General features: G+C 51.7%; 1 protein-coding gene and 1 long non-coding RNA gene across 2 annotated transcripts; one reads left to right on the top strand and one right to left on the bottom strand.

The window, feature by feature from the left end:
- Nucleotides 1-280: 280 nt before the first annotated feature.
- Nucleotides 281-3,499, bottom strand: LOC128154520 (uncharacterized). The gene is made up of 3 exons (XR_008239365.1): nt 3,216-3,499; nt 2,364-2,466; nt 281-1,112 (listed from the first exon to the last, which is right to left on the bottom strand). It is a non-coding gene; the product is annotated as an uncharacterized LOC128154520 (long non-coding RNA).
- A 3,294-nt stretch (nt 3,500-6,793) lies between these two features.
- IL10 (interleukin 10) lies at nt 6,794-10,233 on the top strand. The gene is made up of 5 exons (XM_052815917.1): nt 6,794-6,952; nt 8,337-8,399; nt 8,716-8,868; nt 9,615-9,680; nt 9,976-10,233. The coding sequence occupies exons 1-5, from the start codon at nt 6,794-6,796 to the stop codon at nt 10,066-10,068; spliced, it is 534 nt and encodes a 177-aa protein (XP_052671877.1). The 3' UTR covers nt 10,069-10,233.
- Nucleotides 10,234-27,427: the final 17,194 nt, after the last annotated feature.

The following is a 27,427-nucleotide window of genomic DNA, read 5'->3' as shown; positions in this document are numbered from 1 at the left end:
ACCGCATTTCCCACGGACGCTGTTTCGGCCCCGGGATGAGCAGGAGCTGCCACACCGGCTGCCCCGGGGCTCCGCCAGCCCCCCCACGACTCAACCCCCCTTCCCGAGGCGTATACTGAGACCTGCACGTCCCAAAAGCACCAAAGGGTTTGTCCCACCCCGAGCCGACGGCAGCTTCGCACCGTCCTCGGCGCTGGGAGACCCACCTCTTTCACCATCCATTGCAGCCACCGTTCACTTCTAGGTCAAAATTCTTGGAAAATCATGCTACGAGGCAAGGTTAATTTTTCCAGAGGTTTATCCTGTTATCAAGCCCCACCCCGTACGGCTCTGCCCCGATCCCGGCACACACAGTGAGCACTGGTTTGGCCATGGGACACCAGTCTTCCCACCGCAGCCCAGCTCACAGCCCTCTGCTAACCAAAGCGTCCGCTGGTCTCGGTGGAAAACAAGACTCGGTCGTTTGCAGCACATTTCCCTGCTGCACAAAGCGACTGGCAAAACCCCTTTTAGCCATAAATATAAATCGGGGGCATTGCAGGGATTGCAGCTCTTACATTTGACTTTATATTTTCAGCAAACACGCTGCCAGACTCTTCCGAGGAGTGGGCGATGAATTGCCAATCTCTCCTTTCCCGACAGGCAGGAGACAGTTAGCAGAGGAAGTTTGCTTCAGATCATTTTTCTTCTTCTTTTTTTTCCTTTTTTTTTTTAAGCACCATTTTCAGCGAGAGGGGTTTTCCACCATTCAGATTCATCTTCCACTTCTTAGTTACAGCCCTCAAAAGCTACATGGAACGCAATAACCAAAAAGGGACAGAAGTCCCTGATCCTGTTACCGAAGTAAACCTTCCTCAGACTTCCACAAAAAGATAAATCCTGGGCAAACTGCCGAAGAAGTGCAGTGAGACCAGCGCTGAGCAGAAGCGGAGCAGACACCCCAGCTCCCACAGAGGGAAGCAGGTGATACCCCTGGGACCAATGCGATTTCAGTAATAGCTTTTCAAATGCTGAACTCTACTGCTTTCATAACTCAAGTTCACATTTTCTGTGGGTCTCTGTAATTAAGATACCTCATGGGAGAAACAGCCAGGTTACATCACCCATTCTCTCTGTAAAAAACAAAACAAAACAAAAGAGAGAAAACAGAAGGGGGATCTGAACACGTGGAGGTAGAAAGTTATAAACAAAATATTTAAAATGCCCGAAACCTCTGAAAAGCACATCTGATGGACCATTTCTTAACGAAAAAATCTCTGTTTACATAGGTGAGGTCAAGCTAAGGCTATTCTTCCTCCCCCTACCCATGGCACAGCTGGACACGCACCCTGTGCTGAGGCTGTTAATTAGAAATTCCTCAACTTAAATAAACAAATTCAACAGGAAAAAAAAACCCTAGCAATTCTGTTTTATTGCATTTTTCTCTGAAAGGGCAGCAGTATCAGCAGCCTCCAGGCTGATTATTCTGGGAATCCGCATGATGAAACTTGTTCCTTTTGCCCTGGCTTCTCAGAGGGGCCTCCGAAATGTCAGATTTGAATACAGCCTTGCATGGCCATCACTATTTCTTTTCTGGTTGAGTAACGCATCGGCTCAGAGCCCGGGCTTCAGCCTGTACAGAACGGCTCGCAGGAGAGTCCCAGGGGCCATGGCGTTATCACACTAATGATTTCGGAGCAGAAAGCCACAGCGGGGACGCGTGGGAAATCCCCCAGCGGCACCGGTGATGCTGCAGCATCCCTTGCGGCACCGGGGTTGATCCGCCATCACGTGCCATCACGTGCGGCATCGCCAGCTGCGGCACATGTTTTTCTGCGAGTTGGGGGGTGGAAAAGAAAGCCCGGGATTTCTCAAGCCACAGCGTAAGCTGCTTGGCACCGTGCAAAAATACATCTCAAAATTCCACCGCGTGAGTGACCCAGCCTGACGTTTGGCTTCAGGCCGAGGGCCTGATGCTGCTGTGGAAACTGAGTGAGGTTGCCTCCATAATTCACCCCGACGGTCATGTTACGTTTCTGAGCAGCTGGTTTGCATTATCTGATTTCTCAAACCGTGATAACTAGTTTCTGTCTTATGACCATTCATAACTATAAAGAGTTTGTATTTGTTACATCGGTCAGCACGTTGATGCTAAATCATGACAAAGACAATACTCTCCAGAAGATCCACACCCCAATAATACCAAAACTAGAAAAAAGAAACTCATCAAAACAGCACTTGTGAAATGACTTGTTCAAGACAGGAGTTACTCAAAATTGCCTCTGTAGGATGCTCAAAAAAAGGCAGTGCAAGAAATATTTGGGTAAGTCAAAACGGGCCATATATTCATGGGGTTTTTGCGTACTTTTACATTCTTAACTTACCTGCAAACAAACTTGTCTGAGAAAGCCTCGTTCATCCTCCCTGCTCGCTCGGAATACGTACTCCCCACTCCCTGAAACGCCAGTGCTGAGATCTCATTGGTTTCTATAGGGACAGAAACAGGACAGGGCTGTGAGCATCAGAAAATCCCTGCCAACAACTTATTTTAGGAGAAAAGAAAAGAAATGAAAGGAAATAACACCTCCGTTTGTAACTGCTGCCTTGCGGAGCAGGAAATAGCCTCGCCTGGACGAGGGCAGCATCACTCTCCTGGCAGGCGGCCTGATGCTGCTTCAATGGGCTCGTTAGAAGAACCAGCAACAAGAGGATATTGTAGCAGCACTGACCTCACCCACCACTCCATGCACCCCTCGCAGAGTGGCTTAAAATGGCAAAGTACATGCAACCTGGGGGAAAAAAGCAGAGCTCGCTCTTCTAGGTTGGCAGAGGGCACCCTGAAATCCCAGGGCAGGACATTGAATAGGGATGTTATTCTCTGTCTGCCTTATAGACTGCAGCAGGCTTCCAAATTGGGAGTTTTATGTATGCAATTAAAAAAGTGCAAATATTTCTCAGCTAAGTTAATCACCAAAACACTGAATCTACAGATGAGAGGAAGTCTCCATTACTTGATGCTTTTAGGTGATGACTCCAGCTTGATTTAGATCAAATGGAAGTTCTGGGACTGCTAAGAACTTCTTATGTAAGGCGCTCTCTATGTCATATGAGAAGTCACATTAGAGGTCACAATAACATCTTCTATTCATGATTAGTAACCTGTTTCTGAACACTTAGATGTTACAAGACAAAACAATGACATTGGTTAAATTTCCAAAGAGTAATTTGGGATTTACCTGTTGAGGTCGATATGAGTCACATTGCAAATTCTGACAAGGGTGCTACAAGGGTGCTAGGAAGCAGGTTTCCAGAAGTGAAAAATCCGACGTCAAGCCTTGCCAGCGAAAAAAATTCTTGAAAAAAAAAAAAAAAAAAGGCAGTCCACTTTATGCTTCACCCATCAGGAACTGTTAGTCATCAGCGATGAGGCTGCTGAGAGAACAAAGACCATTGCTTCAAAACTGCTCTTCACACAAGGTGAGCAAAAGGCCACCAAGTCACTGCTTCCCCCAGAGCGTCACTGACAGCAGATCTCCCAAACCTGAAGGGATGAGAAATGGGGAATTTTTAAAAAGGAAAGAAAGAAACACACTATTATGATAGCCTGGAAATCTAGGGGATCCTTCAAGCTATATCTAGAATAGATAGTGCATAAAATACACAATGTTCCTTTGTCTGAAAGCAATGACAGAGACCAAGAAGGCAAAAAAATGTAAAAACCACCCACATGAATGCTTGCCAACATAAGAAAAGCTACACACAGGCAGCCCCTTTAATAAGAGGTGTGAGATGCCATCCTGCTCCAGAGGATGGGACCTCTGAAGACCACCGAGCCCAAGCCCTGACTGTGCAGGGTCAGCCAGCGCAGGTTGCCCAGGATCACGTCCAGGACAAACCTTTCCACATGCTACGCTGTGGGGGAAAAAGCATTTGCCTAAATGCCTCTGTTTTACCGCAGAAACGCAATTCTGCTGTCCTGCCGAGTATTTCTTGTGAACATGCAGCTCTTAGAAGTTTGTGGGAGGTGGGGTAAAAGTGTATGAATGGCTTTTGAGTAACACTTTTTCCTTCCTGAAACGATCTTCTTGGCAAACATGAAAGCTGCTTCCTAAAGGTTTAGAAATACACCCACGTCCCCCGGACACTCTTTAGGAAAAGGTGCTTTATTCATTCATGCAACCACTCTGTAGTACTGCAGAGTCAATGCATTTCCACAGCAGTAAGCAAGAGTGAGTCAGAGCGAAACTGCACTGTCAAGATCTCTGACACGGCAAAGGAAATACAGGTAAACACAGCAGAGTATCATCCGTGCGCAGGCCAGAGTTTCCTTTGTGGAATGGACACATCTGGCTTACGCTCGTATCAAAAAAAAATACAAACCAGGTTCCAAAACAGAGAGGAGGGAATTGCACAAGACTGAGAACCGCTCTGCACACTCCGGGTGTCAAGCTGAAATGACTTAATGGAGACCCACAGATTGCTCAAAATAAGAGAAGTTTGGAAACGAGCGCTCAGCTCCTCGGCAGGAAGAAAGGAGGCTTCCCGGTGCCGCGCCGCTGCCGCACCGGCTCCCGCTGACGGCAGAGGAGATTCCCTTGTGCCCAAAGAGCCTTTGTTAGCATCCCCCAAAAGTACCAGCACCCAAACCTACAGCTGAGGCTGAGAGTGACCGCTCTGCTGCAGGGGACCCGATGTGCAGAGGAGTGCCCGGGGCTGCATCCTTCACCAAAGGGAGCGGGTTTCGCTCCGGGCTTTGGTCGAGGGCCAGGCTGCCCACGGACCCGCTCCAGGGCATTGCCTCCTGACAGCGTCACACCCACTGACCTTACCCCGTCAGTTTTGATGCCCCGATGAAACTTAAGCAGCCGTCCAGGTCTTGGCAGTGAAGTTTTATTGACCCATGGCAGATCTGAGCTAATCCAAAACAAGCAAAAAACCTCCCAGGGTGGGAGCCAAGGGGGAAGCAGGGAAAGGTGGGATGCTACCAGTGGAAATAGGTTGAGTTTAAAATTACTCGGTTTTGTCTGAGCCATCTGCTGCTGCTCGCTCTTCTCCTTTCTGACAGCTTCTGCTGGCGGCTGCGTTAGAGCAGGGAAAGAAAAATTGGTCACCAAATATGACACACACTGTCATTCAGATAAACTAGTGTGCCTGCAGTGATTCACCAGGAGCAGGCTTCCTCATCTCCTCTGGAAGAGGCAACATCAACAACAAAAGGAAAACAAATCAGAACACAAAATCCCACGTTGTCTCCACCTCAAAACCTTCAATTACGAATGTTTCATCCCCTTTGCTCTGACTCATACATACGTATACCAAACATTCCTCTCTTTTGCTCCTAGAAACAAAAAAAATCTAAACATAGGGTAACAAACAGTACTTTGCATTTTTCCAGCATTTTTTTTGCAACAAGGTCCTTCACAGAGGTTTGCAAATTCTACTTAAAAGAAGTTCAGTGCGGTGAAGGAAATGAGAATTGATTTGTCTAAAGCAATGTATTGGAGGCAGGCTGGGAAGAATGCACTATTTCAAAATAACACAGGAACTTTCAAAGAAAACCCTCTGATTTCCGAAAGGCCAACTTCATCTCCACTTTCTCTTTCTCAGACAACAGATTCCCAAATTCATCAGTGCAATCTTTATCACAAGGAAGCAAGGGTGTGTGTACTGATATATATACAAAGAGAGCATGAAAGAGAGGAAAGCGGAAAACGATACACGTCAGAGGAATTATCTTCAGCTCTGAAATGGTAATTTTATCAGAGCTGGGACAATAAGTCTCAGTTAACACAGTACACCCGGTTCATAGAGCCAGCACTGGGTTGCTTGGATGGGGCTCGCATCCATTTCTAGGAAACGAAATCGGATTAAAAAGCCAGAAACATGAGTTCATGACCTGCTTATACACTTTAACACCACACACCGATGTTAAACCAGTGGTCCCCATGGCACAAACCCTGCTCCCACCCAGCTGCTGTGGGTAAGCGGCCAGGCAGCCCCGCACGAGCCCAGAGGGACCCGAGCAGCAACGCAGCCCAGCCGGGCTGGGCTCCTCCACCGCATCCCGGCACATCACAGCACTAATCCCGTTGGCAGTTAGGCACAACACCGGCCGAAGTTTGGGGGCACAGCCTTTGAGTTTGCTGAAGGCAGTGAAAATTCACATTGACTTCAACAGACGTACGCGTTAACTGAAAAAAAAATTTAAAAATTAAGATTTAAGATTATTATCTGTATTTGCAGTAGAGCATTAGAATGCCAAAGAAGGTGACAATGTATTCGTGCAGGTTCATTAAAAGCAACGCTGCTGAATTTTGCATGGTGCTCGAGATCCTAAGTGCAGGTTTGATATGGAGGTTTAAAAATAGAAACACTTTTTTTCCCCTAACAATAGGCATTCATCTAAAAATAAAAAGCAACTGTGAGAATACAGAAGTAACCTCACACAGCACCTTTTCTTCTTCGCATTATATCTGAAGCTTTCCTCTTCTGCCACATTTAAATTTACAAGAAGCAAGCAATGAAAAAAAAAATGCAGAGTCTAAGCACAAAAGATTTGATGGGGTGTGAGGAGAGGAGGGGGGTCAAGAGAACAGGAAACCAAGTTGACGGGAAACCCAAGTGACATTTGGGTTTAATGAATGACTTAAAACCCCAATATTGCTCGCCAGGAAATGGGGAGAGGAAATTGAGCGATGTTTTGAGAGTATAAATTAGGGGCTCCATCAAGGTGAAGGCTGCAGATCTGCTTTTTACCCTCCTGTGAAATTCAGCCGAGAGCTGGACCGAGAGGCAAGCAGCTCCCTTGCACAGCATGCAAACCTGCTCAGCCCTGGTCTTGCTGCTCCTGGCTGCCAGCACCCTGCCTGCCAGGTGCTCGCCTGCCCACCCCAGCTGCCTCCACTTCTCGGAGCTCCTGCCTGCAAAGCTCAAAGAGCTGAGGATCAAGTTTGAGGAAATTAAGGATTATTTTGTAAGTATAAGCCTGCTAGTCTCTTCTTCTCGTTTTGCTCTTTTTTTGCAAAGTTCAGTGATTTGGGTGAGGGGGAAGACAGCTTCCTCCTGGCAGAAACGATTTGGTCGTGCATTGTTTAACGGGCCGATGGGGGTGAGCAAGAGAAGTTCAGTTTCATTGCACGCCGAGAGACAACATGCAAGGCTTTTCTTCCTAGTTTTAGTTACAATGAACTCAAGAGATTTCATAATGAATCTTTGTGCACCTTACTAGCCAGACTTCCTCCTAAATGTCTCAGACCAAATTATTCACTGAATTAATCGGAAGGAAATAGTCCTTTCTTCAGGGCAACGAGGTCCGGCCTCACTGAAGTCAATGGTAGATGGAAAGGGAAATCTTTTGCTACAGACTTTTTCTTTGAAAGAACCACAAAAGCCCGAAAACGGTATTTTATGACTGGTGAAACGCTACAGTAACTAGCACTTGCTTTGGTGCCTGTAAAAGGTCACTGCTTTGCATCGCAGCTAATGGGAGCCTCAGGGTTGCTGAGAAAGCAGCACAAGATGTGCTCAGAGCATTTGTCATTGCATCAGTACCGATAGAGATGGTTGGTCGCATCTTTGTTACTATTTTAGTTGTTGTCAGTGTGTTTTAGCAAGAAAACAAGATAATTCTCCAGATTAAATCTCAAGCTAATGTGATGGCCATTTAAATCTTGCTGTAAATCTCCCAGTTAACGTTGGGAAGGAATATTTTTAACCTCTGAGGAAAGTTTTTAAGTACCTCGGTGCCATGGGGGGATGCTTTGGGTGGTGCCAGCTCACCCCCCCGCAGCACTCTGAGCTTCCAGAGCTGATGGTGCAACAGAGGCACCACAGGAACAAACACCCTCTGCAGATCGATCCCTTTTCCCCCATTGACTGGAGACTTAGGTAACAAAACCAGGGGGATTAACCCCTCCTGCCGGCAGGCAGCCCGGCTGGGCTGGATTACCTGGCTTCCAGGGGCTGCCGTGACCTTGACGCCTATCTGCAGAGCGGTGGGGTTTGCATCAGCACTCTTACACAAACACCCTCTGCAGCTGAAGCCAGCGTGCAGCGCTGGCAGCCGGCGGGAGGAGTTTCACACTAACAAAATCGATGGCACTGAGGTTTGAGATTTCATTATCTTGCTGTCTTGACCTGATGGTCGTTGCACTGCAAGGTTACGGACCAAAGAATTGGTGACTCCTGTGTCCGGTGTTACTGTGCTATGCACGCAAGAGTGCTGGGTGCTCTGAGCCTTCGCTTCAGGGAGACCGTAAACGCAAACAAGCAAAACGATCGTTTGGTAAGGCAAAGTGAAAAATAGTGGTGACTGCCTGTCTAAGTAAAGCTCATGTTTCCATTGCATCCTTTTACAGCAATCAAAAGACGATGAACTTAGCATCCAGTTGCTCAGCTCCGAACTGCTGGATGAATTTAAGGTAAGAATTATAATTCCCATCTAATTAAGTCCCTTACCCTTCTTCATCCTTCGGTCAGTGTTTTGTAAGAAAGGAAGCAGATTGGAAATTGGGGCATTTCCTAATGTCACACAAGGACAGTTCTGCAGCCAAGCAGTAACACGTGTGTCTGCAGCAGGGCTGACGCATGGTTCCCCCCCCACGGCAGCTGCAGCCAGCGGTGCTAACATGCTGCAAGCGCTCTGATCGCCACCGCGATTTTGATTTTTTTAAAAACACCCATGCACCTCGTGGTGCTGGTGGCCGGCCCCAACACAGTTACCTCCTCTCGCCCCAGGGGAGCTTCGGCTGCCAGTCGGTGTCGGAGATGATGCAGTTCTACACGGAGGAGGTCCTGCCCAGCGCCATGAAGACCAGCACGCACCACCGGCAGAGCATGGGCGACCTGGGCAACCTGCTGCTGAGCCTGAAGGCAACGATGAGGCGCTGTGTGAGTGGGGCTCAGCATCACGGGGGGGGGATGAAATCAATGCTCGGGTGAGGCAGGGCCAGTCCCAGACCAGCAGCAGGGTGGGGAGCGGGTGGTGGGTCTTCCCAGGAGCGGGGGGCAGGAGCGGGGGTGTCGGGATGGTGCGGAGGAGCAGGGCTCCTGGCAGGCAGGGGCTGGCAGAGCCCGTAAGGATGGGGTTTCTCCTAACCCCCGCTCTCCAGGCTTTCATCGGTTAAATCAGGATGACTCAGAGGCTCTGGTCAGGAGCACCACTTATTTACAGCCAGCCCCATCCAACGGAGTCTGGCTGAAGAGATAAGGGGAGGGGGGGTGGAGGGTCTGTCCCTTACCTGGGTGCCGGAGCAGCGTGGCTCTGCGACGATACCTCCCGAAACGGCGGCTGGTACGGCCGTGACCCCATCACCCGCCGCAGGCTGAGTCAGACCGGGCGAACCCTGCCCCGGGCAGGGAGAACCGCAGGGCTGCCCTCACCCGGGGCCGGCGGCAAGGGGCACGGGGCTGGGAAAGGGCTCGGGGTCCGGGCTCGGGTCGCGTTGGGTTCCTTTTGTCGGTGCCAAGCGGCTGCAGGTGCTGCCCCGGAGAGCCCCATGGCCGCACGTGGGGAAGGGGAAGGTGGAGACCGGTGGGGCGGCAGTGACGAGGGGCAGGAGGAGGGGAGAGCGGCTGCCGTGCGCCCCGGGAAGGAAACCCGTGTGGTTGAAGCCGTTGCTCTTGTCTCTTTGCAGCACAGATTCTTTTCGTGCGAGAAGAGGAGCAAAACCATAAAGCAGATTAAGGAGACGTTCGATAAGGTAAGGTCCTCGCTCACATGGCTGCGCTGAGGTTGGGAGGAACCCACCGTCTCGGGCAAGGCAGTAGGTTTTACTGCCGGCTTCAACTTAGGACAGAGAACAGAAGCCAAAAAAGTCTATAAATACTTAAGGCAGAGAAATCCGGAGAGCGATGCTCGAAGGAGCAGCCAGCAGGTTCCCCTGAGGGGTTGGGCAGAGAAGCTGGAGATGTCGGTGGGAGGAGAATACGTGTAGCGATGGTACATCGCGTACGTCGTCACATTCAGACTTAAACAGATCTGGCTTTCACCTGCAGATGAACGAGCACGGAATCTACAAGGCCATGGGAGAGTTTGACATTTTCATCAACTACATCGAAGAGTACTTGCTGATGAAGAGAAGGAAGTGAAAACGTCCATGGGTCTGCATCTTTCACACAAAATCCTTCTATCTTTTCAGAAATCACTTTAGGCTGCAAGAGCTCACGAGAGATTAAGTTATCTTAGGGTTCAAGTCAAGAATTACAGGTCAATAACTTCCAGTTTAGTATTGTATTTAAAAGTTATTTTTTTAAGAACTGAATTTAATATTTATTACTTCTAATACCTCAGTGTTTATGTTTACAGTATGTTTTGAAGAAAAGGGTGATGAGCTTATGAAATACTATTTATTGTCCAATATTTTTATACTGTTTATGATAGTGCTGTTTTATTCATAGCTTCAAAACACCCAAAGAAGCATTCTTCTGGGGAGCAGATAATGAGCAGCGCTTACCCTGAGCGCAGTTTCACTGCGCACGGTGGCCTGATCAGGAGCAATTCCGGCTCTGAGTTCAGCAAAGTTTAATTTTAAGCAAATGAGCACTCTCCTCACGTTCTATCCCTCTATTTATTTATGCAATCAAATATTTTTATGCATAACAATGTCACTGCCTCTGTTTCTGCAGTTGGAATTAGGCGCTGAAATATTCAAAATTATGCCATGGCCTTGCACTGAGAAAAATAACCATAAATGTAACCAAGGACATTTTTTTTCTCCTGTGCATGCAAAGCAATGGGGAGGAGTACCTGCACTCCTGTGAACAACATGTGATCATGCCACAGCAATAGATCGGTTAACCCCACCTCTATACTTCAGCCTATATATTAGTCCAGATTAAAGAAAAAAATAGTAGTAGGAATGAAATATTTGGTTCTAATAGAACTTGACTTCAATGTTGCTAACGACAGACTTCCAGAGCTGCTGGGTTGGCCACCCTGCACTTTCGAAAGTTAATCTTACTATTTTCCAGTCTTTGATTGGGTTTTACTTGCTGTTTTGTTGGGTTCTTTTTTTCTCTTTTAGAAGTTAGAGGATATTTAATTAACCACCATTTTAAGGTGGCTTGGGTAATTTGCATTCAAATTTATAAAGCTGCACGCAGCACTGACAGTATTCAGGTTTGTGTTATTTCTAATCCTGCGCACGAGGAGCCACAGAGGCCGAGTGCTACGGAGGGGAGGCTGCAGCGAGAGCAGCGTCGGTGCCCCTGAGAGCTCCTGAGTTTCGGGCTCCCTTTCCTCCTTGCCTCAGTCTCCTGCGTGCCCCCATGGCAGGAAAATGCCATAAACCAGAGGCATATGCTTCTAATATTTAGAAGTATTAGGGCACCAACATGATGAAACGCTGTCGGTTTGTTGTTTGCTTTGTAAGTTACCACTGAAGAGAGGTTATTTATACTTGATTTATTCTATTTTTAAGTTAATGGTAACAGAAGGGCATTCCTGCTGGCAGCCTGCCCGCACAGGAACTGGTTATCCCAGAGCGAGGGCAGCCCCAAAGCAGGAATGCTGCTCCATGGGTCGCTCCTTCCGCTGAAAGCAATCGGGTGGCATCAGCTCAAGTGCAGCATGGGAGCCAAACACTGTAAAACTTTAATTAAGCTTCTTACTAGGAAGCATTAAGCTCCTGTTGAGCCAAGTCTGTACTCGTTTTTCCACCAAACATCTTGACTTCAGTGTTGTAGGAGAAGCAAGGATGGCTCCGGAGCCGTGGCGAGAGCCAAGAGCATCAGGGTCTCCATTCCTGGGGGGGAGTCGCGTTGGCGGGGGACACGGCTTCTGTCACTGTGTGAACGTTTGCATGTTTATCTGTATGAAAAGAAATCTTCTATTTTTGCTAATAAAGACCTCATAATGAGTAAAGCCTGTGTTCTGTTCTTGCAAGTTAACAGGGCTGTAAATCAGCACCAGCGCATAGGTGCTGTGCCCACTGTCACCATGCCGGGGCAGAGCCCAGTGGGCACGGATCCAGGCGAGGAGGACCACTGAGGATGTCTTGCATGCATTAATGACCAGGGAAGCAAGAAGGCTGTGGTCCTCACATTTAAATGCAGATTTCTGACAAAATTTGCTGGAGCAAAATGCCTGCCAGTGATTTCTTGCACTAGAGGAACACTGGCCCCAAGGTACTCCGTGAGTCACTCCAGCCTCTTCAGCCTCTAACTCTAGCACGTGTTTCAGCCATTGCCCTTTTCAGAGCAGCCTTTACAGTTAAACAACTGGTTGTGTGCCTGAATGTCATCGATAATCACCAGCGCTTTAACATCCCTGAGCCTCCCTGGCCCTGATTTACAGGAGACAGCACTGCTGCCTCTGTTTATCTGCTGAGAAGTTTTTAGCTTCTTATTTGTTCTCAGTCAGGATGAGGCCTTGATACTAGATCAGATCGTAGATACTAGCTAAAAACTAGACTGATATAAATTAACAACAGAACCGCTTGCTTTTCCTCAGGCTGAGGATTATGTATCTATGCACATGGATCCATATGCATGGCAGCTGAATCCCAAACAAAACCGAGCAGGCATGCATGCGAGAATTTACAGCTCTGTTACTAACAAACCCAGAGTTGAACCACTGTAACCATTTCCAAACTCCAGCTCACACCGACAGGCCTGGGCGGCTGCTGGCAGGTACCTGCCCGGCCACGTTCCTGTTTCACTTTCGAGCCCTTTTTGTTTTCACCGCTCTTAGCCCTTTAGTTGCAAGTCCAGCAGGCTCCAGGTTTCTTTCCTCACTGCATTAGAAACAAAAGTTTTTTTCAGTTAATATGGTGATTTCAAAGTCTGTTTCTGCCCAGACTTCAGTCTGGCGTTGGTCAGTGGAATTGCTGAATTATCCCAAGAGATTATTTGTGTTCTCAGTAAAACCTGCACTTACGAGCACTGCTTGAAGCTTCACTCCAGGCAGATCTGGTCCGCATGCTCCCCTGACCCCTCTGCACCTATTTTCATCCCTTTTATATAACTTTTCTTCCCTAGGGAGATAGGAAACAGCTCTCGGAGCCCACGTTGCCAGCTCGAGGCAGGAGCCCAAGGACCCTCGTGAGCGAAACCGGTGCCTGGGCTCTGCCCTGCGCAGAGAAAAGGGCAGCATCAGCTCAGCTGTGGTGAGTTTTTCAGTAAAGCTCAGTCACTCTGGTTAAAGTAACCACAGGAAGGAAGCAGATGGGATGCCTCTTGCTGTACGGCGAATGAAGGTTTCCAGTTACCTGATGCTACAGGAGTCATTTGATTCAGAAGAAAATGGAGGCAGAGCAAGTCAGCAATCTGGACGGGAGGGCTGACTGCTCGCCAGGGCATCAGCACGAGAGAGGAGCCGACACGATGGGGACATGCAGCTCCGCTCCTCCAAAACTGGGTTGGAAAGCTGGAGGGACTGCGGAAAGGTGCTGCGGGGTTCCCAGCCAGGGGCACGGGTTCGCTCGAAGGAGAGAGAAACAAGGGCCAGGGGACATTTAGTGCTAGATCACCACGCAAGCCATGTGCAAATAAGCCTGTGCCATTTGTCACTAAAACACGGGAATGTTTGCATCATGATGCAGATCTGGTGGGCAAAAGCACGCAAACACACCTCTGACTAAACATATGTATCATCTCTAAGAAGTTTTAGGAAGGGTGTTCTGGAAATCCCAGCAGAAGCATCTGGGCAACCAAAGGCACCATCTACCATGGAGAAATGACATTTCCAGTGGAGGAACAGTCGCCGTGATTCATCTCTGGCCATTTCCTCAAGCAGCCTTTTCCCATTGCTAGACCAGCCCTGTCCACAACAGTCCCTCCCCGCCAGGACGCACTGCTTAAAAAAAAGAAAAAAAAAAAAAAAAAAAAAGACCACAAACCCAAAGGGCAGCCTGCAGAGCTGAGGCACCCAAGGCACCGTTAGAAGTCATCCATCTGACTCATGACACCTACCTCAAACCAGAATCACAGCACCAGCATCACCCAGCTCCCCGCTCCCGGCATCTCGCCAGGCTGCGCCCAGACCTGATGCCTGCTGCACCCTCTTGGGTCCCAATGTCAACTAACATGTGCCAAAAACATCAGTGTTTGGGGGAAAAAAAACAAAAACAAAACGTCTTTTACTATGGCAGCGTGATGCCATCACGGTGCGAGCTCTGTGCGTGCCGTCAAAGCTGACTGAAGCAGCAGTGGGCAAGATGAGCTGAGCCGAGAGCCGGAGCGGCGCTGGGGCTCAGCCCTGCCTCTGCTGTGCCAGATCCAGGGCGAGCCGCAGGATGAGACCCCAGGCACAGCATCCCCTCTGCAAAACGAAACGGGACAGTGCTCCCCTAGCACACCTCTTCTGTGTGCAACCATCTGCTTCTCCTGCAAAAGCTGCTGCAACGGGGAGGCTGCATGCCCCGGCGCGGTGCATTATCCCCCATCGCTTAGTGCTGATGTAGTTCCTGCCAATCTCCGTGTCAGTCTTGGTGTTACAGTAACAGCACAAGACTGTCACATAGATCAGAGGTGGTGGTTTTCTGTTTTTTTATCCTACAGAAGCAAACGGTTTCCTTGCTGGGTATCTTCTTCCTGAGAGCTCAGCCCACTGCCTGATCAGCAGCCCTGGTACCTGGGAGCCTGAGTCACTCTCCCACCCTCGGCCGCTCCTGCCTGCCTAAGCAAGGCTGAGCTTCTCACGGGGCCAAATGCTGAGTCTCAACCGAGCGCTGCTAACACCACAAAGATTTCCGTCTGGTGCGGGCTGCACGTGGTTAAGCCACTTTTTGGGTTAAAATAAATGTTTAAATACAAAACCCTAGAGGAAAAGAATCGGACACTTGGTCTAAATACAGAGAAGGGAGATTATCAGACCTTCAGTTCCCGAGGGGCGGTTGAAGAGCAGAGCATCACCATCAGGCCAGAAACAAACCCTCTGGGAATGGCGTGGCCAATCCATCCCATTAGAATGCAGCCAAAACTACATAAAGATCCCATTTCTGCCTCCCAGCACACCCCATCGGTCAGTGGCACTGGTGCTGCTGCCTTCAGACAGTAACACCAAGAACCACCGCCCGATTTTCATTTTCCTCTTTAGAAAGTCCAGTCGGTGCTCACTCAACAGAAGCTCCATCTGTGGTTGAAGCCGCACGTTTCCGACAGCCCGGTGCGGAGCAGCGAGCCCCGAGTGGGCTCTGCGGCACAGGACCGGTGGACGGGGACAACCCACTGCGGCTGGCAAAGTCCAGGCTTGCCTAACAGTGCTGTCACGCAGGCAGGGGTTTTCATGGTGAAACTGGCTGAGCCGCAGCGGATGAATCACTGCCAGCGAGTGCCGGAGCAGGCGCATTGGTGATCGTCCCCGCTGCCAGCAGCATGGCGTTTGCAAAGTGCTGCAGTGCAGGCAGGCAGTCACTTCTTCCACTCTTCCACCCCCGCGCCCCATCAGAGAGAATCCCGGCTCGTGGGAAGATGCAACACCCAGCCAGAGAAAAGAGAATGTGGATGCTGGGTTTGCACAGGGAAAACGTTAGTAGTTTCACAAACGCTTTAGATGGAGAAAACTCCTGAGGACTCCAGAAGTGCCAGAGCATCAGCTGCTCCCTGGTAGACAAGCAAGTTTCACTTCAAATAAGGAACATGCTAAAAGTGGCAACACATGAGAGCATCTGCTGCCTGAAGAAGCTGTTTCTTCTGCTTTTTCTTTTTTCTCTTTAGAAACTTTCCTGAAAGCCATAAGCACCCTGGTGCTGGACAGTATGTACTTGCTGTCAAGAAAGCAATTTAACTTCTCGGTCATCTCCTGTTGGCCAAATCAGCGAGGGCGTATGAGCTGATCCCAGCTGAACTGGTGGAAGTGTCTCCTGAATGCAGCAAAGCAGATACAGATATCTCCTCTCAGGGGCTGGGTATGAGGAACAAAATCCCACTGGCCTCTTTCTTTTAACAAGAAAAAAAGGTGTTTCTTGGCACAAGGAAGACAAACACCTGCTCCGGGACCCTTCAGCCTTCTGGGGTGCCACGAGGACCAGGAACCTGGCTTTTAGTGATACGAGGGACCTTAAGCACTAAAGGGACAAAATCAAAAAAAGTAAACTCTATTTTAACTGTTTTTAAATGGCAAAAGCTTTCAGAACTTTCCTGATTTCGGCTGTGGTTATAGTTAATGCTTGTCATTTAATTTTAATTGGCTGTACCACTCAGCCCCATGCAGCTCGTGCCTCTCTGCGTCCTAGATTTTAGCAGCACGTGACTGAAATTGGGGCTTTTGTCATGAAAGAGGTCAGGCAGAGCAGCGAAAACAGGGTGGCATGCCCCGGCTGGGCACACACGTTCCCCAAGGGGAGCAGGGGGAAGCAGGCACGGCCCCGGCTTTGCAGGCTGCCACTTTCTTACCTCGGCTGTGCCTGGGTGGCGAGAGCCTGACTAATACCGGGTGCGGGTGGGCGCAGGATTACTAAAGCCAGGAGCGTGATGCCACCAGCACCCCGCTCACCGCAGCCACGTTTTCGGTGCTTGGGGGCCAGGTTTCTGGGAAGGGCTCATCTCCATCTCCCAGGGCCAGCATCCCGTGGACCCACTGGGGCATGGCCGGAGGGCAGGACGCCAGCCCCGAGCATCTCTTTGAGCTCGGGGAACCGGCACATCCCACCCCTCCCCGTGGGGCACCACTTTCAGTATTTCAGCAAGCGAAATCTAAGCCCGACACCTATTCATCTGTGCTCTGGCTTTACCCGTAAGGTGGAGGAGCGGCAGCTCCGGCTGTCTCATAGCGAGAGGCGTGCAGGGGCATGCGCGTTCCACCCCGCGGCGGGGGGTCTGGCACACGTCGGGTGGCCGGGGGCTGCCCTGCCCCGCTCTCGGCATCGCCGGGAGCCTTTTTGGTCTCAGCATGGGTGAGGGTGGCAAGCGGGGCTCCCACGGGGATCACATGCGAGGCTGAGGAGTGGGTGCTCTGCTTTCAAGGAGCAACAACGGTTGCTCAGTAAGTGCAGGTCCTGCCTGTGCCCCTCTCTGGGGACAGAGCCCAGAGCATGGCACGCTGCAGGGTGGGAACCCCACAAAGCTATGGGTTATATAGGAACAGGCCTTGCTCCTTTAGCAAGTCAAACAACTGTTCAACTGTCGTTTTGTCCCCTGCAAAAGCCCAACCATCAGTGTTCTGCAGGCTTTAAAGTTTGAGGGCAGATTATTCGGGAGAAAGGATTTCATCAGCTGCCCCAACATCAACATCTCTTCTCTCCTCTAACACCACGCAGCGGAGTTTGTCCTAGCCCTTTTCTGAGCTCTGCAGGTTCCCATCACAAACTCATCTACTCTCCAACAGCATGGGAAAACGCAAGGCAAATAATAGAAAAAAAGAAGCGTAGGTTAACACCCCCCGCAAAAAGAGCTCTTAACAACAAGCAAGCATACTGACTGTTGGTCAGGCCCTGTACCTGGCCGTTTCCACACGGCTTCACCAGTAAGGGTCTCGCATTCCAGTGCGGAGCTTCAGGAGCCACCCGCCTTCCTCTCCAGGTGCAGCACCAGGACAGCGATGGGAAGCCGGAGCCGAGCAGCCCCAGGGCTGCACCCCACGCTCCCCGTCGCTGAATTCCCCGGGTTACATGCGTGGCCGGTGGAGACGGGCATCCCAGAGGGACGCATCCAAGGCCGGCGGAGGGGATGCAGCCCCGACACACAAAAACAGAGGAAGCGTTGCACCGTTTCTGCTGCTGCCGCAGATAATGTTTAGAGCAGAAAGTGAATTACAAACAAAATTAATAAAAGGGGCTACGGGGTAAGCAAAGCCAAGCAATTCCCCCGGTTGCACCTGCAGCTGGTGAATGGGGGTTGTGCAGGGCTGCAGAGACTTTTGGGAGCGAACGGGCCGGTTCTCAGAAAGGCGCCTGGTTTCGGTGAAGCTCCTTTCCCATGCGGCGTGCTGGGCTCTGCCGCCAGCCGAGCCCCCGGCGCGCCCCACCGCCCGCCGAGGAGCCGAGCACCTTCTGCCTGCATCTCCTCCGCACACGGGCAGTTTCGCAATGACTAAGGACTGGTTACCCTCAGCGATACAGAGACCCGTGGCAGGCTGGAGAAGCAGCCACCTAACAGGAACAGCAGCCGCTTGCTTTCTCCTTTGCGCTAAATCGCTTTATCCTGATACGTCCTGAGGCTTTGGGGAGGATTCAGCTCCTGATATTGAAACTCAGCCCCAGGGTGGTTCACATGACGCCTGTCAGAGCGCAAAGCGGCAGACTGACAATGTGATGCCGCAGAGATGCACGAACCCCATGACATTTTTGGGTCCTATCCCAACTGGCAATCTATTAATTTGTGAAAGAGCATGGTACAGATGCACTGACTCACTCTTGGGGCTATTAGATGATGCAGAGAAAGGAAGGGAATTTGTTGAACTGGTTCCCATCCATGCCCGCTCTTCGGGTGCTTAAATCCGAGCCCTTCCCTGGGCTTTCTGATGGAAGAGGAGACGAAGATTCCAGCCCACAACGTAGGGAGAAAACCTCAGTTGGATGGGGACAGCAATTCAGCGGTTTAACCCAGCCAGTTCTCATTTTCCACCTCTGCCTTCTGTGGTCTGTTGCCTTTTGCCTCTTGGCAGGGTCTCTCCACCATTTCATCACACCCTGAAGCAACAAAATAGTCGTCTTTGCTCCAGACAATGGAGCTGGACTACAAGGTTCCTTTCCTGGCAGTAGTGCCAAATTTCTTTTTCCTTGAGCTGAAACTTCATTTCCTGAATCTTTTGCAATGCTGACCCCAGCTGCTGTGATCGGCACATCTTGCACAGCCTCTCCATAACCTGCTCGCAGCTTCCCACTGCTGGGTCAGCCAGAGTTGCTCTGATTTTCAGGGCAGCGAGGAACACCTTTGCCTTTCCTGGTTGAAAAAGGTGCTGCAAAAGTCTAGAGCAGGATTCTTGTGGGCCTGTTGTAACCTAATAGGACAATTTCTGGAGAGCACATTACTGTTAGTGAAAAGTACATTTTGTTCCTGGGCACCTTACTTGTACAGCTGGGTTTAAATCGTCAGCCATCTCCGCCTGCCATTTTACGGTCAGCTCCAGCAAACCCTCAGCAGAACCCCTCTAACCCCAGGTTCAAGCAAGCCTGACAGTAACAGGTCCTTTACGAATCTGGCATTTTTGAGCATTAAGGAATTTAGCTGTGCCAGCACGGCTCATCCCAAGCTCCACAGCAGGAAATCCTGACAACCCCCTGATGTGCCTTATCCCGATTCCTTGAAATACAACCATCATCTGATTTTTCACAGAAAGTTTTGCTTTTTTAAATTGTACATCTTACCATCAGCTGTACCTGGGGTACAAACCAACCTAGGACAGAAATGCAACCTAAGTCAAAGCCTGCTTGGCCAACAGAAGACTACAGTTAGCTTCCATTAGATTTAGAGCAGTCTTGCAAGTACTAATAGCCCATGTATGGGAAAACATCTACTCTCACTCAGTCATAATCCTTGTCCTTAGAAAACTAAGGGCACTAGCAAAATAGCAACCATGCACAACCGCTTAGTACTCCTCTCGTCTCAATTGCACAACGTGCCTTCCTGTCCCACACATCCCCAAGGGCCCCGAGGACAGTTTGTCCTTCTGGGGTTCTCCAGGGTTGGCCAACACTATGGGAGTGCAGCAAACCGCCGCTGCAGCCGTGTCTCGAGGAGGGGGAGATGCAGTGCTGTCAGCTCTCCGGGCCTTGCCTCTGTCCTTGCAAGAGCAGCAGCGGCTTCTCACATTGACAGACTAGGAAACAGAGATCTTTGTGATTCACCTCTCAGGTAGTAGCAAGCACTGATGATCTACCTGGAGCAGAGCCAGGCTTTTGATCAAAACCAATCCCCTCGATAGTGAGAAATAGAATTTTTTTTTTCCTTAGCAGGAAGTTTGCTACTAAAAATAAGAAGGTGGGGTGAGGAAAGAGGGTTTATTTTCCTACTAACTACTAAAAATTAAAAATGTTGCGGTGAATCTTTCACACATTCCTTCAGAGTCAGCAGGTCACACGTACAGTCCCTTGATTTTGTGTGAAGCGTTAGGCGGCTACGTCATAGCCCATACGTACATGGATTACGTGGTGGACGAGGATGCTAAAAGGTTACATTAAATTTAAATTCAAGTTGAATTCTGCAGTTTCAGCTCCAAAATGAGACACAACTATTGGCACAAACCACATCCCTTCAGCATCTGCGGCAGCACGGGATGCAGTTGGATACCTGAGAGCTTTCATTTGTAATTGTGAAAGTACGCTCGTCAGACAGGAGGGCTGTGTTTCGTTCAGGGCACCCAGCCTGGCAGCGTAGGGGAAAGGGAGAGCTGTGCGAGTGAGCATCGGCTCAGCTGGGGCTCCCTGGAGGCAAAGGTCAGCCCTCCTGACCAGCTCCAGGTACGAGGTGTGGAGATGAACCTGCCCAAAGGCTCTCCAAGCCCGATTCTGAGCCATAGCAGGAGGCTCCTAGGACGTGGATAAAATGCAGCCAGCCCAGTGCCAGCATCACAGGAATGAGAGCAAAGTCAGAGGTCCCACAACAGCACAGGGCATAGCAGGGAAAGAGGCATCAAGGTCATAACCCAACCGTGTAAGAGGACAACAGTCCTCAGCACTCCCAGAAGACCTTAAATGAAGTTCAGAAGCAAGTCCTGGGTGGTGGGAAACCTCAGGAAGGAAGCTGCAGGCTGCTTTTGTCATTTTGCTTGGATCCAGGCATCTACTGTGTCTAGAGCCACAAAATACAGCCTTCGAAGCCCAGGGATGCCCTTCGCAGTCTCTCTGTGACATTTCTCCAAAGCTGGAGACAAACCCAGGGCAATGGGAGAGCACTTTGGAGGAGGACTGTATGAGCAGACACCGGGGAGGGTGTCCAGCTGTGGGTCCAGGTTCTGGGAAGGAGTAAGAATGATGACCGAGGAGCAAGAGCGATAGCCAAGGAGCCTGCTGCTGCAGAAAGAAGGGACACTGAGGCACACTTTGGTGGAAGCTGACCCAGCTGGTCCCTCACGTCGGGCTGGGGGAAGCACGCGTGCCCAAGGCACTCGCACACCAGAGCAGCCTCTGTTCGTCACTGTCACCCAAAAGCACTGACAGTGGTCACCAGGGTCCAGATGGTGGGTGTGGGATTTCGTTGTCTGCATCACCACTCCTCGTTTCCAGTTAGGCTTGAAGTGTTTTCAAAAAGAGTTAGCAAGAGAGACTCTCACATGCTTATCTCATTGCCCTTTATCTTGGTGGCTCATCTCCAGCTTCTAGTTAAAAGAAGACATACATGGCTGATTTCAAGTCAAGCAAAGGTCAGTATGAACCAGGTGACAGCAGTACAGGTGTGCAGACATTGCAGGGGTGTTATTTACCTGCTAGAGCTACTGAGGAGGAGATTAAGACCTTCACAAATTCAGTTCTGTCAACTTCCTTCCTCCTCTTTCCAAATAACTTCTAGTTTCAGAGCATCTCCACTGCGAAAAGGGGGAAAAGAAAAAAGCCTTATTCAAAGCTCCAGCCTCTCCCCAGCACACAGGCTGGCAGAGTCGCTCCGATTCACAACAGCCGGTGCCCTGGGCCTCCCACCAGCCACCCCATCATTGCAGCATCCCCCCTCCCCACGGGAGCTCTCTTGGCTGCAGAGACAAACCGCAGATCCCCCAGGGGAGGAAGCTCTGATGCGATAAAGCCCAGGGCAAGCAGGGCAGATTACCTGCTTTTCCTCCATGCGGATGCACCCTCTTTGCCAGCCCGGCAGCGACGGCTGCTCACAGCGCGGGAGCCTCAGAGCCGGGGCTGGCACGAGCGGTGCGGGGGCTGCAAAACCCCATCTGCCAAACGGGGCCGAGCGAGCTGGAAATATCGCTGTGAAATGACAGCAGTGGCAGTGCTTAGCTGGGTCACAAGGTAACAGGGGATCCACCCGTAGCAGAAGGCTCAGATATGTCCTCCGCGAGGACTTAACCCTGCACCAAAGCGCTGGAGAGCCCGGGATGCCTGTATCATGGGTATGGGGATGTGGGGGGGGCACTGGGTGCTTGTAAATCCAAACCTGCTTCACTGGCCCCAGCCCTGCCCAGAGCATCCCCATGCTGCCCCTGCCCCACGTCCCCAGGTTTCCGTACCCTGCTCCCACCGCAGCTGGCAGGGCGTGCAAAGAGTTGTGGCCACCATCTCTCACATGTCCCACATCGGTGCCTTATTCAAACATTTTATATCCTGGCTCCCCTTTGAGTGTTTTTTTCCCCAAGCATGATGTGTAGCATCGGTCTCATCTCCCCCAAACAAAACTGGATTCCTCCATGCTGCTTTTTTCATCCTTACCTGATAACGGTGAGCAAACGGCACCGAGCATTCCCCCAGCTCGCAGTTGCCCTCTCCTCTGTTCTTCAGCCTATTTATTTACAGCGCTTTGTGAACAAATCTGTCTAAAAATTTTGCTTTCAAACCCGAGGCAACAAAATATCACCCTGTATGAGTAAGTGTCTGTTCTCACCCAACGCCCACACTGACCCAGCTATTCCTTTTAGTATCAACAGCTTTACAGAAAACAGACCTCTGTTTTTATCCACCTAGACAGACACTATGAAAGCACTGACAGAAAGAAAGAGTCTGGCGCGTGCTGCAGCGAGCGCACGGCCCCTCCAAAGAGAGATTTCTGCTGGGGCAGGAGGGAGAAGCAGTGGGTGGAGAGGGGTGACACCGTGCCCACCCTTTCCTCTCCTGGAGACGGGAGCAGGGACACGCAGGAGACCCCAGGGAGCCGCAGCAGGGCCACCCTTGGGAGAGCTGCTCTCCGCTGCTGGCTTCAATACTAATGCCAAAATGGGGGGGTGGGGGGGGTCGTGCAGCCCTGGGAGCAACCCCCTGCCCCGGGCGGGTGGTGCGGGTGGCTGGGCAGCCGTCGGTGCCCACTCCGCTCTGCTCTTCCCTCCCCAGACACAGACAGAAAACATTTCAAGCCGCAAATCTTCCCGCCGGAGTTGAGGTTTGTGTCAGTAAGCACTGTAATTTCCAGAACAGGCTCTCAGTAATAAAGGAAACCTAAACCTCAGCCCCCCACCCCCCAAGGCAACCTTAGGGTTTTATTACTAGGACTATGTTTGTTTAGAAAATCTTTTTTTTTCCAAAACATTGAACCTCCACAAGCCCGTCAGACCTAACAGCAGCTGCGGGCTGAGCCCCTGGAAAAATCTGCCTGCGCTTCACACCTCTCAGCGCTGTGCACATTTGTACAGTCCGTGTTTCCACTTCGGTAGAGTGAACGGCATCATGCAAGCAGACGTGATTTACTGTTAGGGTTTTAGGTATTAGCTCACTGTTTTGGAACTTGGCAGCTGAAGACGCGACTTCTCCCTGCTTGGCTTTTGCAAGTGGGAGCGGAGGAGGTCGCCGAAGCTCCTCTTCTCATCCGTCACCAGCTCCCATCTCGCAGCACCTTCGTGGGATTTTACTTCGTTCCTTCCTGCCCATTTGCACAGCAGCATCACGCAGCCGCACTTCTCGGAGCAGCTCACGTACCCTCCAGGAATAGGACGAACGCTCCCGAGCCTTCCCTGCTTGACTGCCACACGGCCGGTGCCACCACTGCTCACACCCCGGCGTTAAAACACCTTCTTAAGCAAAAGCAGCAACGTGCCATCCTGCACCCTCCATCCAAGAGGCACGGCCTTGTGGTTAAAGCAAAGCTGGGACTTTGGTTTTGGGATGCTGTGCCAGCCGCTCAGCGCAGCGCACGGACCCCACAGCTCCAGCCTCTCCTGCCTCCCTTACACCCGCAGGGGCGAGGGGAGGTGACACCTCGACAGCCCAGCCCCGGTTTACAGCCCCCAGCCTGTAACCGCAGCTCAGCATCGTTTACACCTTGAAAAACACGACGCAAATCCAGCCGGATTTCTTCTCCCACCCGTTGGACAGCGAGGGAGCATCCGGAGGCACTCAGGTCCGGGCTCCATCAGCTGCAGAGCCGGACACGGCGCTGCCTGAACGGGACCAGGCTGCTCTGCCAGAAAGCCCATCGCAAGGCTTGCTCTGCCCCGTCCTGCCTGCAGGCAACTGGGGGCCATCGTGGCGGTCACAGCATAAAAATCGCAGGGACAGAGCACCAGAGGCGATAATGGGATGCTGAGGGTGAGGGGTCCCACAAGGCTGGGCTGGGGCCACTGGTGCACCCCGCATCCCACCGATTACACGGGCAAACTTGCACTAACCTGAGCTTTTCTAAACCCGCACAGGGACAGCACAACGTCAGGTTTTGCAAACGCGTTAAAGGCACCATAAAGAGATGCAGCCTACCAGGCTTTTCTAAGACAACTCAAATGTTTCCTCCTGACAGATACAAGAGCAAGCTGTTTGGCAGGGACCAGCATGTAAAAAGTGCTTGTTTAAGCATTTGTAAGTGCAAAGGGGCGGGTTTGCGTCAGGCGGAGGCAGCTCAGCTCGGGACCCCGGCAGCTCCGAGTTCCACTTTCAGCCTCTCACGTTACACTTTGTGCAAACGCCGCTGCACGATGGTAGCGTTTTGCTAACTTGTTGAAAAGACGAAAGCTTTTCAGTCAATGCATCTCCAAACCGCAACATGTGCCGACAGTTTTACTGTGCTGCCGGCGCATGGCCGGGGCTGGAAGCTGCCATGTGGGACCTGCAAACCACCGCGGCCAAACTCTCCCTCCGAGCTGCTGCTCCTGCACGCGTCCCTCCTGGCAGCACCCCGTGCTGGGCTCAACTAAACCCCATAGGCGACAGGGAGGGGGAACAAAAAAAAAAGAAAAAAAAAAACCAAAAAACCAAAACCCCTCAGTTGAGCAAGAAACAGAGCAAACCCTTGGCAAACCTAACGTTTCAAGGTCACAAGGAGTTGAGGCGTGGGGAGAAACTTGGGACTCCCAGGACCAGAAGGCTTGCAAGAAGGGAGCAGAGCCATGTACCGCTCCGGGAACCGCAGCTGCTGGGACCGCAAAGCTCCAGGTCCTTTGGGGGCCGATGCCGTCCCCTCCCCACCACCACCTGCACACGGGTTCCTGTCCCTGCGCCTCAAAATTTGCCCTGCGTAAGCTGGAGGGAAACATTTTAGCAGCAGCAGCAAGAGGTCACAGGGCTGACTTCACTGGAGAGACACTTAAAGGCATAAAAGAAAAAGTAGTAGGACCTACAGAAAAGGTCTGTCTGTCTGCAGCAGCTATCCTGCGCCACGGGCAGGGGCTGCACGGACCCACAGCTCGCCAGGTCTTACCTGGGCCAACGCGGGATCCTCCCAGGCCAAGAAATGCTCCAAGTGACGGCTTTGATGAGCTGCTCAGAACTGGGGAGATGCTGGGGAAGCCCCCGGGACCAGCCCCGCTCTGCCGTCAGCAGCGGGGGTCCCGCACAAACAGCCGGGCACAGCCCTGTGGTCTGGTGCAGCACTCCAGACCCGATGGCACGGCAGTGAGCGTTGGAGCAGATTCAGGCTGAATTTCACCCAGATGTAGATTGAAAAATACCTCTGGGCACTCCTGCGGGTGGGGCGAGAAAAGCCTATTGCATCCCATCAATCCCATTAAACCCAGCAAGAAGCGGCGTGAGAGTCAGGGCTGAAGACGTGGTTTGAGCAAAGGAGCCCCCAGTAACTGGGGGGGGGGGCATCGGGGCACCCCCCTCCAGCTCACCGTGGCTGGTCCAAAAACCTGCATCATCCGCACCACAGCCTGCCTGCAGCCAACCTGCATTGTGGGGTGCACATCCCACCCCACATTTCTATATCCCCAAAAGGCCCAGAGGCACCTGGAACACCGGGACCCTTTCCGGCAGGGAAGGAAAGGCTGGGAGACCCCCCGCTACCCTCCCCACGTCCCCATCCCCAGCACTTACTGCCCTATCCCAGGACGTGCCGGAGCAGAACCACCAGCCGCTTCGCCCCAGGGATCTCGTGTGGTTCTGGGGTACCCGGGTGCTGCAGGCGAAGCAAAAACCCGCAGCCGGCTCGGCGGAGAGGTTTCAGCAGCTCTGGCAAGGCTCATTCCGCCAGCGCTGTCAGAAAACACAGCTCCATCGGTCGGAGCGAAAAGAAAACTAACCCGGCTCCAAGCGTGAAATAATGAAACAAATAATCAGATAAAGCCCTTTGTATCGCACGCTCGGAGCCTTCCTGCTCTGTGGTTTGGCAAAGCCCGTGGGCAGCGCTCCCGTACTCCCACCTGCCCAGCGCTCAGCTCAGGGGCTGGAAACTCACCCGGGGGGGGGATGCTCAGGGGTCCCCAGCCCGGCCCCGAGTCCCCCAGGGAAAAGCCGCACGTGCGGGAAGCGGAGAAGCGATGGTTTGGAGTCAAACAACCCAACGGGACCCGTCCCAGCCCCTCTGCGGCCCCCACTGCTGCACCCGCACCCCCCCTGCGCTGCCCACCCCGGCAGCCCCTCCGCTGCTTCTTCACCAACAAGAGCAGGAGGAGGAGGAGGAGGGTGATGAGGACGAGGAAGGCACCTGGGGATCTCACCACTTCCTCCTCTCCTGCAGGCACTGCAGCCGGCACCGGTCCGAGCAGCAGCTCCCAGCAGCCATAAACCCCGGGGCTGCCAGAACGGAGGGGACAGCGGGGACCGGGCACGGCCGGTGGCAGCCCCAGTCCCCAAGGGCCACGCGTGTCCCAGTACCCGCAGCCGGGCCACGATGTCGGATGCGCAGTTCCCCCTGCCGGCACCCAGGCGCAGCACCCGCATCCCACGACGTCCCACATCCCACAACGTCCCACAATGTCCCACATCCCACAAGGTCCCACGATGTCCCACAAGGTCCCACGACATCCCACAAGGTCCCACGACATCCCACATCCCACGACATCCCACATCCCACGACATCCCACGACGTCCCACATCCCACAAGGTCCCACGACATCCCACATCCCACGACGTCCCACAACGTCCCACATCCCACGACGTCCCACAACGTCCCACATCCCACGACGTCCCACAACGTCCCACATCCCACGACGTCCCACAACGTCCCACATCCCACGACGTCCCACAATGTCCCACATCCCACGTCCCCAGAGCCCCAGCCCAGGAGGAGGCACACCTACTGGGGAGAAAACTATTTGCAGCAACCGGGATAGACACGGCCACAAGATCTCGAGTGACTGTCCCCAAGCCAAGGGATTTTGCAAGGACTGAAATGCTGTGTCCCCAGAGAACAACCTGGGGGAGCTCAGCTGGTTTGGTGGAAAAAAGAGCGATTTTGAGACATCAGGAGAGCGGGCAGCTGCCCAGCCTGGAGCACCGGGGTGTTTCTTCACAGCCACGCAAGCAAGGAGGAGAGACTGGGGTGACGTGTTAAGTGTCTTTAATCCAAAGGACTGAAGAGCAGACCGGGAAGATTAGTATAAGCCAACAGACAAAAATTAAAAAAAAAAAAAAAAGGGGGGGGGGGTAAAAACCGGTTTTTAAAACAAATTAAAATTCCATACAGTGTCTAAAAGATCACCTAAAAACTAAACATTGCCTTAAAAAATTTTTTTTCCCCATTCAAACACATTTAACGCAGTGAA

This window comes from Harpia harpyja, chromosome 19 (genome assembly GCF_026419915.1).
Source record: "Harpia harpyja isolate bHarHar1 chromosome 19, bHarHar1 primary haplotype, whole genome shotgun sequence".
Lineage (NCBI taxonomy): Eukaryota > Metazoa > Chordata > Aves > Accipitriformes > Accipitridae > Harpia > Harpia harpyja.
This window is presented reverse-complemented; position numbering and strand designations above follow the sequence as displayed.